Here is a 13,106-nt window from a genome sequence, read left to right as displayed (position 1 = left end):
TATGTCTAAAAGATAGTTATGCAGCAACATAACTGAGACATACCATTATTTCTGACCCACAAGTTTGCAGAATTTACCCACAATCCTTGTCTCAGCTGCCTGCCCGAGTGGGATTCCCACTCCTTTTAGTATTGGTTTGGGAGTTGGGACATCATCTTTATCTACTGGCTTCTGTGGTCTTGACTGCATCGAAAATGAAAGATGCTGCATGTAAATGTTGCCTGGAAAAAACACAGTATCTTGCTTTCTTTTATTCACTCACTTGAAGTAATTATTGCTATCACAGTGTCATGCGCATTTTTTCCCAAACCATAATGATTTGAGACTTATAGAGTATGGTACAAGAGTTGGTTGGGATTGTTTTTTCAAGCAGGCAATTTTGTGAAGCAAATGGCAGTCGTCTAAGCCATTTTCTGCTTTCTAAAGTTTTCATCTGTCCACAGCATGATCTCAGGGGCCATACAATTCCTTACCTGGAGGCTAAGATCCTACGTTCAAAATCCTGTTTTCCATTCCCCACACACAGAACGCAAGGGTGAGACTATAAATAAGACACATTTGTTCACAGAGTTTCCTACGTACTTTTGACGGAGAACATCTCTGGGCTCTTTGTAATTTGTGTAAAAGAAACATAGGGAAAAGGTTATCGTCTCTTCAAATAAATGACACGTTTCCCTCAGGAATTTATACTAAAATGTGTATTTATTTTCGAAAACCCAATGATGTGAATATAAGCAATGCAGTACTGGGTCAGCCCGATGGTGTGACCGGCCTGTGGTTTCAGCGTCTCACAGGATCCCACTCACACTGGCCTCAGAAGTTGCGGGATTTGTTTCCAATTCCCTGCCTGCCTTTAATACTCAAGTCTGGACTTATCATTCATGGATTCACCTAACCCTTTCCTGACCTGACTTACATCTTTAGCTGCTAGCAATTACAGAAACAATGAGTCCCTGAATGGCCAAGGCTCCACCCCCACCCGTCACCAGGAGAGTGTAGCAGGTGAGTGAAGGACGGGATGAATAACTGAAACTGTCACAGTCGTCCTCTGGTTACAACCGTTCACATCTCTCCCACACACAAAACTCACGGACTCACCTCCTATGTCCCCCACTGGTCCCCCCAGCCACATAATCGTGGCCTCTGCCAAGAGTCCAGGATCTTGTGGTCTGCGTCCACAATCCTGCTACTCCTGCTCCAGAGACCTATAAACTGGCCAGAAAATGATCTGCGTTCCACACAGCCCGGTCGGCAGCTTCTGCGAGGGCTCCGATAGTCCTCCCCTCTTGGAACTGTGGCCTTGAGATGTCCTCTCCCCTTGATGAACTTGCTTCTAACCAACAGATTATGGCACTGTTGAGGGGATGTCACTTTTGTGATTAGGTCACATACTATCGTGACTTCCATCTTGCCAGCAGTCTCTCTCTCTCAAAAAAAAATAAAAATAAAACAACTTGCTTACACAGGGGGGCAGGAGGACACTTTGGGAGGTGACGGAAGTCTGTGATGGTGATGGTGGGGACGGCTTCATGGCTGTGTCTTTGTGTTCACACTCCTTGAGTTGTATACATCATGTACAGTTTTTTTCCATGTCAAACATTTCTCAATAACATGGTTTAAAAGAAGACAGTCTGATTTGAGGTGGCACGTAGACAGCCTCCACCTCCAGCTGCTGTACCTTCAGAACCCACCATGTGCATGCTGAGGTGACCCTCCCCGGGCATGTCCAGTGACTGAGCTTGGCGGCACAAACAGCAACGGGCCACCGCGGACTCACGGGCAGTCCTCTAATGGGCCATCTGCTCGGGGGGGCCGGACCTACGGAGTGTGTGATGTGTGACAAAATCTTTGTGATTTGCAAGGTTCCGTCTTTTGCCCGGACCCCTCCCATGAAGTCCAGACCATATGTCATGACCAGCTGCCTTCAGAACATCTCCACTTAGATGGCTCAGGGGCATCTCCAGTGTACCATGTCCAAAACTGCTCTCTGCACAGGCCCTCACTCACGCCAGCTCGTCCCGAGCCCGGTGAAGGGCAATTCAACTCTTCTAGCTGCACAGGCCAAAAACCTTGCTGTCGTCCCTCACTCCTCTCTGAGCACATACTCCATATCCAATGTCAGGAAATACCTTTGCTTCTACCTTCAAAATATATCCGGGTAGCATCATGCCCCACCACCCCCACTGCTACTGTACTGGTCCAAGCTGCCATCTGTCGCAGGAACACTGCAAGGCTACTCCTACAGGTCTCGTGGCTGCCGCCCCAGTTCCTCTTCAGTCTGTACTTCAAGGGATCCTAAGACGTCAGTCAGATCCCAGGCGGCCTCTGCTCAGACCCTCCAATGATGCTCCATCCCAATCAGAGCAATGAACGCCCAAGTCCACAGTAGGACCTCCGCAATCTCCGCACGTTCAGGTTCCTGTGCTCTCCCCTTACGCTCAGCTGCACCGGCTTCCTCCCTCCTCCCACTGGACAGGCCCAGTCCTGCCTCACAGCCTCTGCACCAGCTGTTCCCTCTGTTCGAATCCTTGTTCCCAGAGACTCACGTGGCTGGCTCCCTCATTTCCTTCAGGTATTACTCAAAAATGAATTCCTGGTAACTGTGTATGGTGAATGCTAACCAGGCTTATTGTGATCACTTCACAATACATACAAATATCAAATCAGAATGGTGTACACCTGAAACGAATATAATGTGGTATGTCAACTGTACCTCAATAATAATGAAAAGAACGTTCTTGGAAGGGCTTTCTCTAAATACTGTATCAGTGGAAAAATAAACAAAATCTTTTACATAAAAAAGTGAAGTCATCTGTGAGGCCTCCCACTGACACTGCCCCTAAATTTCAATCTGTCACTCTGATAACCTTAGAACCCCATTCTCTGCTTTATCTTATTTTATTTTGAGATATATCTAACATATAAGATTACATTAGCTTCAGGTATATGACGTAATGATTCGATATTTGCATATATTGCAAAATGATCACATTAGGTCTTGTTAACACCCATCACCATATATAGTCACAAAAATTATTTTCTCGTAATGAGAACTTTTAAGATCTACTTTCTTAGCAACTGGCAAATATGCAGTACAGTGTTATTAACTATAGTCACCACACTGTACATGATTTCCCCAGGACTCATTTTACAGCTGAAAATTTCTACTTTTTAACCCTCTTCACTCTTTTTGCCTTCTTTACCTTTCCCCATCAACCTGTTATAGGTATCCATGAGCTCGTTTTTTTCTTTTTGCCAGATTTCACATTTAAGTGACATCATATGGTACATGTTTCTCTGACTTCACTTAGCATAAGGTCCGTCCTTGTTGTCAGAAATGGCAAGACTGTCTTCTTTTCATGGCTAATATTCCAATGTGTGCGTGTGTGTGTGTGTGTGTGTGTGTGTGTGTGTGTGTACACAGACACATGCACACACATCACATCTTCTTTATCCATTCATCCATCAAGTTAGATTGTTTCCATGTCTTGGCTATTGTAAATGCTGCTGCAACGAACACGAGGGTGCAGATATCTTTTCGAATTAGTGTTTTCTTTTTCTTTGGATAAATACCCGTAAGTAGAATTGCTGAATTATATCGTAGTTCTCTTTGATAACAGCCATGCTGACAGGTGTGAGGTGGTACCTCACTCTGGCTTGATTTGCATTTCCCTGATGGCGAGCACCTTTCCATGTACCTGTGGCCATCTATACGTCCTCTTTGGAAAATGTCTATTCAGATCCTCTGCCCTCCCTGCTTCATTTTTGTCCTCAGCACATATCACGATATAACATACTATATATTTTACTTACTTACTACTTCCCCCAATTGAAGGTAAGCTCCACGACGCAAGCAATTTTGTCTAATCTGTTTAGTGCTGTTTCTTTCACGTTTAGAATAGTGTTGTGCACACAGGACACTCAAAACATATTTATTGCATGCAAGGGTTTCTCAGTACAGTTTACACATTCCAATCAAAGGGAGAAATGGGTATAAAAGCGCGTAGGGAAGATACAGCTAAAGAAAATTCTAACAATAAGAGCTATAATTACAGACTTCATTTATCATGTCTTCTTTCAGTCATGTATTCACAATTTTCAAGGTGCATTCTTGGTGAGTATGTGGGTTCAGCAAAGGAGTGGACGCACTAAGCAAAGTCCGTTTATTTCTCACGAGGGTCCTCTCTGGGTCTGGGGTCTTTCTCCTCCTGGAGTCCTAAGAGAACGGCTTCGGCCTCTAGTATCGTTGTGTCTGTCGTGGCTCCCAGGAACCTAGACGTCAGTTCAAGATCTAAAAGCCGCAGCCGGACTCTGGTCCCTACCAGGTATTTCCTAAATAGGAAAAACAGAATTTCATTAATGCTGCCTATGTCATCACGTGAACCACTAGTTTAAAGTAAAATCCAAATTCTAATTTTAATTTGTGTTGGCTGAAGTTCATGAGATTAACACTAGTAGCTGAGAAATAGTTGTTTTTGACAGACAAGTAATTTAGTTGTATCAGAAATTTCACCTTAAAGTTGCCTTTAAAGATTTTTATAGCCAAAATAAAAATGTATTCCAAACTGAAATTCAAACCAGTTAGTTCCTGAAACTGACATTTATTTTAATATGTCATTCATTTTTAAAGTCAGAGAGTATCAAGAGGACAAAAAGGTTTTCAGACACATTTTTTTCTTCTAAAATTAAAATCGTCTTTTAAAGGAAATTTTATAAAAGCAAAATGGAAAAAAAATCTAAGTGCAAGGTGCATACTAATGGGGCTTGACTGCACTGTAACTCAAGAGTACTGCTGGCCGTAACATGCAGGGATAGCTCCATCTGGTCAATAAAATATTCAAATTATTTTATAGTACCAAATAAAAACATACTCGTTTACCTTTATCCCTTGATCAACTATTGTAAGAGTTTAAACATGAATATTACACAAAGGCACAGGAGAGTGAAAATACTGCTACCAATTGAACAGTAGAAATCATTAAAAATCAAAATATATACTTCAAATACTCGAAGTTAATCTTAAAATTAAAATAATTCTATGTAAGCAAGAAATGCAGAAACCAATGCTTTCCTAAAAAGTCACTGTAAAATGATTCTGTATACCATATAATGAACTGTATCCATACAATGTCTGGTGAGGTATTCCGAAGGAATTTATAAATAACAAGTCATTTGTCTTTCTGATCTTAGAAGTGAATGTCCTTTTGTAAAATTTGGAAAATAATGAAGTCAGCTGCATTTTCTAGTCCTTTTCTATGTGTGTTTACATACATGTGTATGTGTGTGTACTTGACAGCAAAGATCATAGTTTCTGTTTGTTTAAAGAAATGAAACAGATATCCAAGACTATTGAGGCATAGCTTTATATTCTGAGAAAACAGCAATTACAGGACATACTGCATAGGAGTTAACCACTGGGAAAATGAGGTTAGTTCACAGACAGGGTGAAGCTGACCAGTTTGCACATTACCTGTGTCCTAATGGATTCTTTCACTGTCTTCGGAGCACGCCCCACCGTGATGCGTGACGCCCCTGCTACATCCCCTCCCCTGCTACATCCAGTTAGTTATCACGCTGTGTTCAGTTTTTGGCACGGTACTTCTTGAACGTAGCCCTTCAAGTCTTTCATCCCTGGTTAGAGCTTGAAGTACGACTCGATCTTCCCGGGGGCCACCTTTCTAGTCACTTCTCACGATGGGCTCCACATGTGGCAAGCTCCAGTGGAAGTGGCCGAATGTCCTCATACTTCTCTTCCTGTCCCTCGGCTTCCGTCGCCTGCACTGCTTGAACTTGCTATCTAAATCCTGGTAGTGCCTCAGTATCCAGGCAGAACGCATCAAATGCACTGACCACATAGATGGAGAAATGAACCCAAGAAGAGTCCCTTTAAAAAGGCCACCGACAGCCTGGAGGGGGCTGACCCTCCCGTACACACTGTCCGTTCTGGGAAATCCAGGACACGAACAGGTCAGCATATTTCTCCCTCAAAGGAACAGCCACACAACTAATGTGGAGGTTATCTGCGCTTTAACTTTGAAACACTTTATTAAAGGGAAAGCAAGAATGAATGTATTTCTGAGAACTCCATTTCTGCCAACGTCGTCTGAGGTGAACTTCAGCACTGTAGCCTCTGATAATCGCTTATACTAATTAGTCTTCCCATTTGGGTTTCCTTTGTTCCACATAACGAGATTTAAAACGAATATGCCAGTCAAGTCTTTCCCCGGATTGTTTGTGCAGCCTTTAAATGGTCACATTATTCAAAGATTTTGGCCGAGGTATAAAAAGCCTCAAGAGGCAATGCAGTGATTACAAGTGAGGGCTCTGGAGCCGGATGACCAGGTATGTCCCAGCTCCATCACTTACACATACGCGACTTTGAGCTAGTCACTTTCTCTCTCTGCTTCAGGGTCCTCGTCTGTAAAATGAGACAATTCTGCCTACCTCCCAGGTTCCTGTGAGCACGAAATGAGTTACCACTCATGCCAACCCCTTGTAAATGCTCAGAAATGTTAGCTACCATCATCACCATCACTGCCTCCACCACCACCACCACAACCACCATCACCACCATCAAGACAAGCCCAGGGACACCTGGCACTCTAGTGGAGCACACAAGAGCACTCCCAGCTCATTCCACGTTATAATTAAATCAGTAACGAATTTCAGTAGAAGAGAAATGTGGAGGTGGGTTTTCTTCCAGTATTTGCTTTGATTCAAATCCTACTAATTTTAATGGCATAATCGTTCCTCTGTTAAAATATAACATAAATGTTCTACAAAAACGAAAACCGTTTCTTTGGAAATGAATGTTGAATTTCCTTTGAGGATGTGAGGCAAAATAGCATTGAACAGAAGCAAGTAAAATTCAGAGAACTCCACATTTAACAGTCCGCATTTCTCAGCATTTATCAAAATACAACTAGAAACAAGAAAGCAGCACAAAGCGTCAGTCACTGAAGGGTCGCAGTGATTTATCTCATCTACTATTCTTTCCCACAGTGGCTCAAGGAAGACCGCAGGGCAGGTAGAGCTGTCTAACTTTACCTGTCTCCTGTCACCTGGCTTCTTTAATTCTTGATAGAGTTAAGCCTTCTATGAATCTACTATATTTTCAGCACACACCATTTCTTGGAAGTGGAAGATTAGTTTCTCTAGGTTCATTATTTGTTCTTCCAAGAAGCATACTTTTAGCTTCTTTTTAAATTTACCATTTCAATAATAAACTTCTAACCTAATCAACCACCCCCTTTCTTGACTTGATAGACCTGAATCTGTATCTTCTTTCAATAATGGGGTTCTATCATTCTTATACTTAACTGGTTTTTCTTATTCCATTAATATCAATGGACTCTTCTAAAAAATTGACAAATACCTATGAACATAATTTTGCTACAATTTCAAAGGATTACCTGAAGATCATCTATGGACCACTAAGATTAACACCTCTCGATTTTTAGTCTATTTATCTTCTTGAGGTCAAAGAAAATGGTCCTTATTTCACCTACACAACATCATGGACTGTAATAATTATTTCTGTTGCTTTAATTCCAATGTGCTTCTTAAGGTGGGAAAACCCAGGAATTCGCTGAACAAGCTCATTTGGCCAATGCTCAGAGCCACACAGCTAGTAAGTGGCAGAGCCAACCTCTACCACAGCCTTACTTTCCAATGGATGTAAGACAGAAGCCCTGTGTGTGTGTGTGTGTGTGTGTGTGTGTGTGTGTGAAGACATTTTCTTTTCATTATCCCTGGTCACTTAATCAAGTCTAACCTAGTAGGAATGAATAAGGACCAGTGTTAAAGAATTGGGCCCACAGCAGCATTACATTTTCAACTTAAAAATATGGAACAAAAAGATAAATCAAGAAAACACACCCAACAAAGGAATAGGCTTACGATCATTATCTTAAGAAGCCAGATGGGTCCACCATCTTGAATATTGACACCATAATGTGTTGGAAATGTTTAGAAGTGCTTTTTGGTTGTCACAATATCAGCTTGACATTTAGAAAGGGTGGCTGGGATGTAGACATTCTGTAAAGCTCAGAACTCTTTGGTACCACAGAATTGTCCAGCTTCTGAACTAGACATGGAGGTGGGGGAAAGGCCTAACTATGCCTGCCAAAGACGGAAAACAAGTTATTTATTGTTATTTATTGTTATTTATTTATTGATTATTTTTTTGTTTTTTAATAAAAGTTTAAGTATACAATGAATATCCAAGAATGCAATCACTGTGTACACATTGATAGAAGATTGACTTTGTTCAGAATCTTAGTAAGCATCGTTCACTGTTTCAGAAAATCACATTACTCAAGCGACACCACCATTTCACTTTTGTGTTTGGCTATATATGTTCAATGTATCTTTTTTACAGGTTAAACTTTAGCTAAATCTTTGCATTGGTAGACCAGTCTCCTCTATACCTGCCATCTAAAAATACATGACTGATGGTCTTACCTTTCAATGAAATGCATTGAAACTTAATTAAAATGTCAATGATACCAAACTCTGCTGTTCAACACAACTTTCTATGATAATGGAAACACTCGATATAATGTGGCTCTTGAGCATTTGAAATATAGCTAGTGTAATTGAATTGAATTCTTAAATTATATTTAATTTTAATTAACAGTGCAAATCTCCACAATTTCAAACTGACAATAAAAATAGTAAGCATACTTGTCCCACAATATACTAATATACATAGTTGCAGAAAGACTAGCTTCATAGGAAAAATGGAACTCTGAAATAATTTGTTATAATAAATAACTACTACTATTAATAGCTAGAACCAGCAATAATAAACAATCAGATCCACGTTTGCCGTTGCTAACTCCTCAAACATTTCTTTCCTGGTTTTGTATTCTTTCTCAAATCTGTGACACTGTACTAGACACACAGCAACTGAATTGTCTTATTAGGAATTTAGAGGTTAAATTAAATTCTCAATAAAGACCGTCCCCCATGTTACAGACATAAAATTGAAATACAGGAAGTAAAGTCACTTGCCTATACCACAAAGTGATATAAGAGGATTCACACATTTTTTTTTTCCTCTTCCTTTTCTTAAGTTCTCAATTACCTGTGACTTCTTGCAAGAACTGTAAACTTAATCCTTTTAGGGGAGGTAAGAATTTACCACTTCATACAGTCTTATAATGTCTTCCCTTTGAAATAAAAGGTAAGCCTTGTTGCTGCCATCCAACTCATTATTTTAATCTTTCCCCATTAGAAAAATGACTGTTCGGTGGTAACAAATAATGAATTAAATGATCAGAAAAAAAAAAATCTTCATGACTTCAAGCCCCGTTGTCTATTTTTTTTTAACATCTTTTAATTAGGAGAAAACCCAGATATTAATCTTTCAGAAAACTATTTCATGTTAAAATCACTAAATGCTGCGGTCTTCAAGGGCAACGAGGACGTATCTGATGAGCACATTCAAATGAAGACAGCCTAGTTTTCCCTGCTCGCCGTGCTGCTTTTAACTCGAAGTGTGTGCCGCGGACTGAAGTCTGAACTCCAGCCCAAACGGGTTCCATCCCGGCCTTCACCATGACCACGCTCCTCCACTGTGCACTTTTCAGACCATATGCTGCAGTAAATGAGCTGCACATCTGAGCTGTTTAGGAAAAGGGCAATTAAATCTGGTTTTGCATTTCTGTATTAAGGACATAGTTTAAAGACTTTTCTTTGGAGAGGTTTTTGACATTCTTTCCAGACATTCTTTAACATCTGTCAGTGCACGCTTGTGATGGTTCTCAGACTTAAAATAGAGAGACTCTCTGACTAGATCTTTGATACAAACATATTAAATAATACAAAGCTGACAATTACAAGGCTTGGATTGAACCTCAGTATCCAAAGAATAATACTGTGAAGAATTTTGACTTTGCTAGTCAATTGAGTTGTCTTGCTGTAATCATAATTCTCCGAGGTTTTAAAAATAGTTCTTTTGAAATCATTAACCATCTATGTTTTCATCCCAGTCAGTTAAAATACTTCAGAACTTTTTCTGATTTTCTTACAATTCCTTATTTAAAGCTTTAAGACTTTACGAGTAAATTTTTCTTTTTTGAAGAGAAAAAATGAAAATATTTCTAATGGTTTAATTAACACCAATCTATTTTTTCTAATTTGTATGAGTGTTCACAGTAATGTTGATCTATATGTAAGTGTGTGAGAGAGAGAGAGAGAGAGAGAGAGAGAGAGAATATGTGTGTGTGTTGAGTGTACTTTGTTCTTTAAATGAACTGTGTGCATTCTTCATCATTAAAAGGCACAGTGCTAGAATAGATCTAAGGTCTTTTGCAGTTCTATGTTTTATTCTATTTTTACACAACTTTAAGTGTTTGAAAACTAATTAATATAGAGTAGGGTAATATTAAATGCAAAATTGATTAAATATATATACAAAACGCAAAAATCTAAGATTTTTTATTAGCTATATAAAAAATTTTATAGCCTTAAAATTCAATTAACAAGTGAGCCTTTATACGCAGACTACTTGATATATTTTAGATTTGTCTCACTTTTTCAAAGTACCATCGCCATGTCTCCTTGACCCATCCAGCCTGTTGCTTCCTTCTGTTCAGCCTGTAAGTAAGACGCCTGTCAAGATCCTCTCACCACCAAACTCTCTGCACTGTATACCAAGCACAGCTGCCGTGGTTAACAAAATAAAGGGAGGGCGTGTGCATCAGCTCCATCGCTCTCCAATATGTCCCTTCATTAAAATTTAAAATACAGCACAAATTTTACATCCTAATTTATTATCCCAGTCAGCAGAAGATGTACTTGGAAACAAAAATTATTATAATCATAACTTCTGCTACATGAATCATTACCAAAAGCCCTTTCAAAAAACGCATGACTATTCCTTAAAAAAATACTATACAAGGTGTGACTATCAACTAGGAGAAAATACACAATGCATAACAACTGGCAATGGAACCCTGCGTGCCCTTAGGTATAAGCAAAGGAGATTGTTCAAAACACCAAACTACATTTCCTCAACTGCAATCATCCTGGATGAGGATTTTAATCTTTTTCTGCAATTCTAATGTAAATACTTACATGATTTTGTTTTTCCCTTAAGACAGCCAAGTTCCTTTCAACCTTGTCCTCTTAATTAGTATTTTTTGCCACCATAAACAAAAAAAAGTGTTTGTCTCTTATTCAAACTGATTTATTTTATGAAATGTGAAAAATGAAATGTTTAAATGTCCAATAAATAACTTCACTTTTTAATAATATAGAATATGCATAGAACATATTATATATGGCATCAATAATGACAGTTATAATCTTAGAGTTACAAAATAAGATGTGTTAAGAAATCTGGGAAAGAAAAATCCTATCATCTAACAATCATAGTAAGTCTATTTTTATAAAAAAATTGTTGCTGGTCAGAATATGAACATATGTATTCATACTGGAAAACAACTTTGCTCATCTAATATTTGATATTTAAAACACACAATTCTTACTTTGATGTCCATAATGTCTATACTGCATACAATTGTTAGGAAATCAAAGACACACACACACACACACACACACACACACACACACACACCCAAAAAGTCCAAAGGAAACAGAATGAGTAAATATTCTCAGGCACCTGAGATACACTGATGACTAAAATTGGGGTGACAGTTGGAGCTAATATTATGGCATCTAAGCAAAAAGGCATATGTTTTATGATATATAATTTTTATTTTATGAGAGAAGAAAAAATATACATTTATCGCCAGAGACAAGTTTTGTCAGTGTAGCAGAAAGGAAGGAGTGTGAGCTTTAAAGAATTAGAGAAAGATCTAGGTTTGATTGTGATTGAGTTTTCTCTTTCTTTTAATCTGGTTTCTATCTCTGAATTAGTTATACCGTGTTCCCTGGAAAATAAGACCTAGCTGGACCATCAGCTCTAATGCATCTTTTGGAGCAAAAATTAATATAAGACCTGGTCTTATTTTAATATAATGTAACATCCGGTCTTATTTTAATATAATATAGGACCTGGTCTTATTTTAATATAACATAAGACCTGGTCTTATTTTAATATAAGACCAGGTATAATATAATAATATAATATAATATAATGCCGGGTCTTCTATTAATTTTTGCTCCAAAAGACACATTAGAGGTGATGGTCCAGCTAGGTCTTATTTTCGGGGAAACACAGTAAGTATTGTTAAGTTTGCCACAATTACCTACTTAGCATCTGCAGGGGTGAGGATTTACCAACAAGGAAAGGAGACACTAGCTCATCCCTTCCCAGCCCACGGAGGCAAGATGAAGCGAGAGGCCATCCTCCACCAATTCCTACTTTAGCAGGTAGGTCCTGATTTCTGTGCCCTTTCATCACGAGACGAGACAAGACGAGACTTTCTCAGATGCCTTTTAGAAAGCCAAACACTTAAGAGACTGTTACCACGCTAGCTTGTGTGGGCTGGCAAGGGTCAGAGGGGAAAATCTTTCATAAAAGGATCAGACCCAGGCTTCAGATTTCATGCCATTCTGAGTTCTGAACAGCCTCCTCTGCAAGAAGATACCCAGAGGTGACAAGGGGAGTGGAGGGTGGGGGTAGAATGCAAAGACTCCTTCCCATGCTTACGAGGCTGAAGGTGGGTTGCTTTTGGAAAGACCCTCGGACTTGGAATAGATCTTGGGACTTGACACTTACAGGCCCTGGTTGATATTTGCCCTTTGTACCCCTAAATCTGCCTAAATCTGAGCACATTTATTCAACATTCCAGTTCATGCCCTTTATTAAAAGGAAAAAAGACAACCAACTACACAAGTACAGAAAGTGAGTAGTTTAAAGGCGCTTGATGTAATATCACATGGTTTTAAATAATTGCAAGCTGGCAACAGTCAAAGTGTGGTTTTGCTCCCCCAAAAACTTAATTCCGTTTTAGGCTGACTTAGTATAAGTTACATTCCACATACTACTGTCAATCTCCCTTCACTTTTCCGACCACACGCAGAGTATCGTGATCCATCCTGGCAACACAATTGCAGGTCACTGATCATTGGGCTTTACCCAGGAGACGGTGACAGAATCTTATATTCTGTGGAATGACGACCTTACGGAAAGG

At 39.4% G+C, this 13,106-nt stretch overlaps 1 protein-coding gene across 2 annotated transcripts in view; it reads right to left on the bottom strand.

Moving 5' to 3' along the window:
- Positions 1 to 3,911: 3,911 nt before the first annotated feature.
- MRPS28 (mitochondrial ribosomal protein S28) overlaps positions 3,912 to 13,106 on the bottom strand; it is a 77,021-nt gene continuing 67,826 nt past the window's right edge. Inside the window, exon 3 of one of the 2 annotated variants that reach the window (XM_033126553.1) lies at positions 3,912 to 4,332. In XM_033126553.1, the coding sequence (XP_032982444.1) occupies positions 4,164 to 4,332 (169 nt within the window). In that variant the 3' untranslated portion in view covers positions 3,912 to 4,163. The remainder of the gene's footprint in view (positions 4,333 to 13,106) is intronic. The other variant, XR_004424994.1, reaches the window with a different exon arrangement.

Source organism: Rhinolophus ferrumequinum, chromosome 14 (genome assembly GCF_004115265.2).
Source record: "Rhinolophus ferrumequinum isolate MPI-CBG mRhiFer1 chromosome 14, mRhiFer1_v1.p, whole genome shotgun sequence".
Classification (NCBI taxonomy): domain Eukaryota; kingdom Metazoa; phylum Chordata; class Mammalia; order Chiroptera; family Rhinolophidae; genus Rhinolophus; species Rhinolophus ferrumequinum.
The sequence above is the reverse complement of the archived record's forward strand: the minus strand, read 5'-3'. Positions and strand labels throughout refer to the sequence as shown.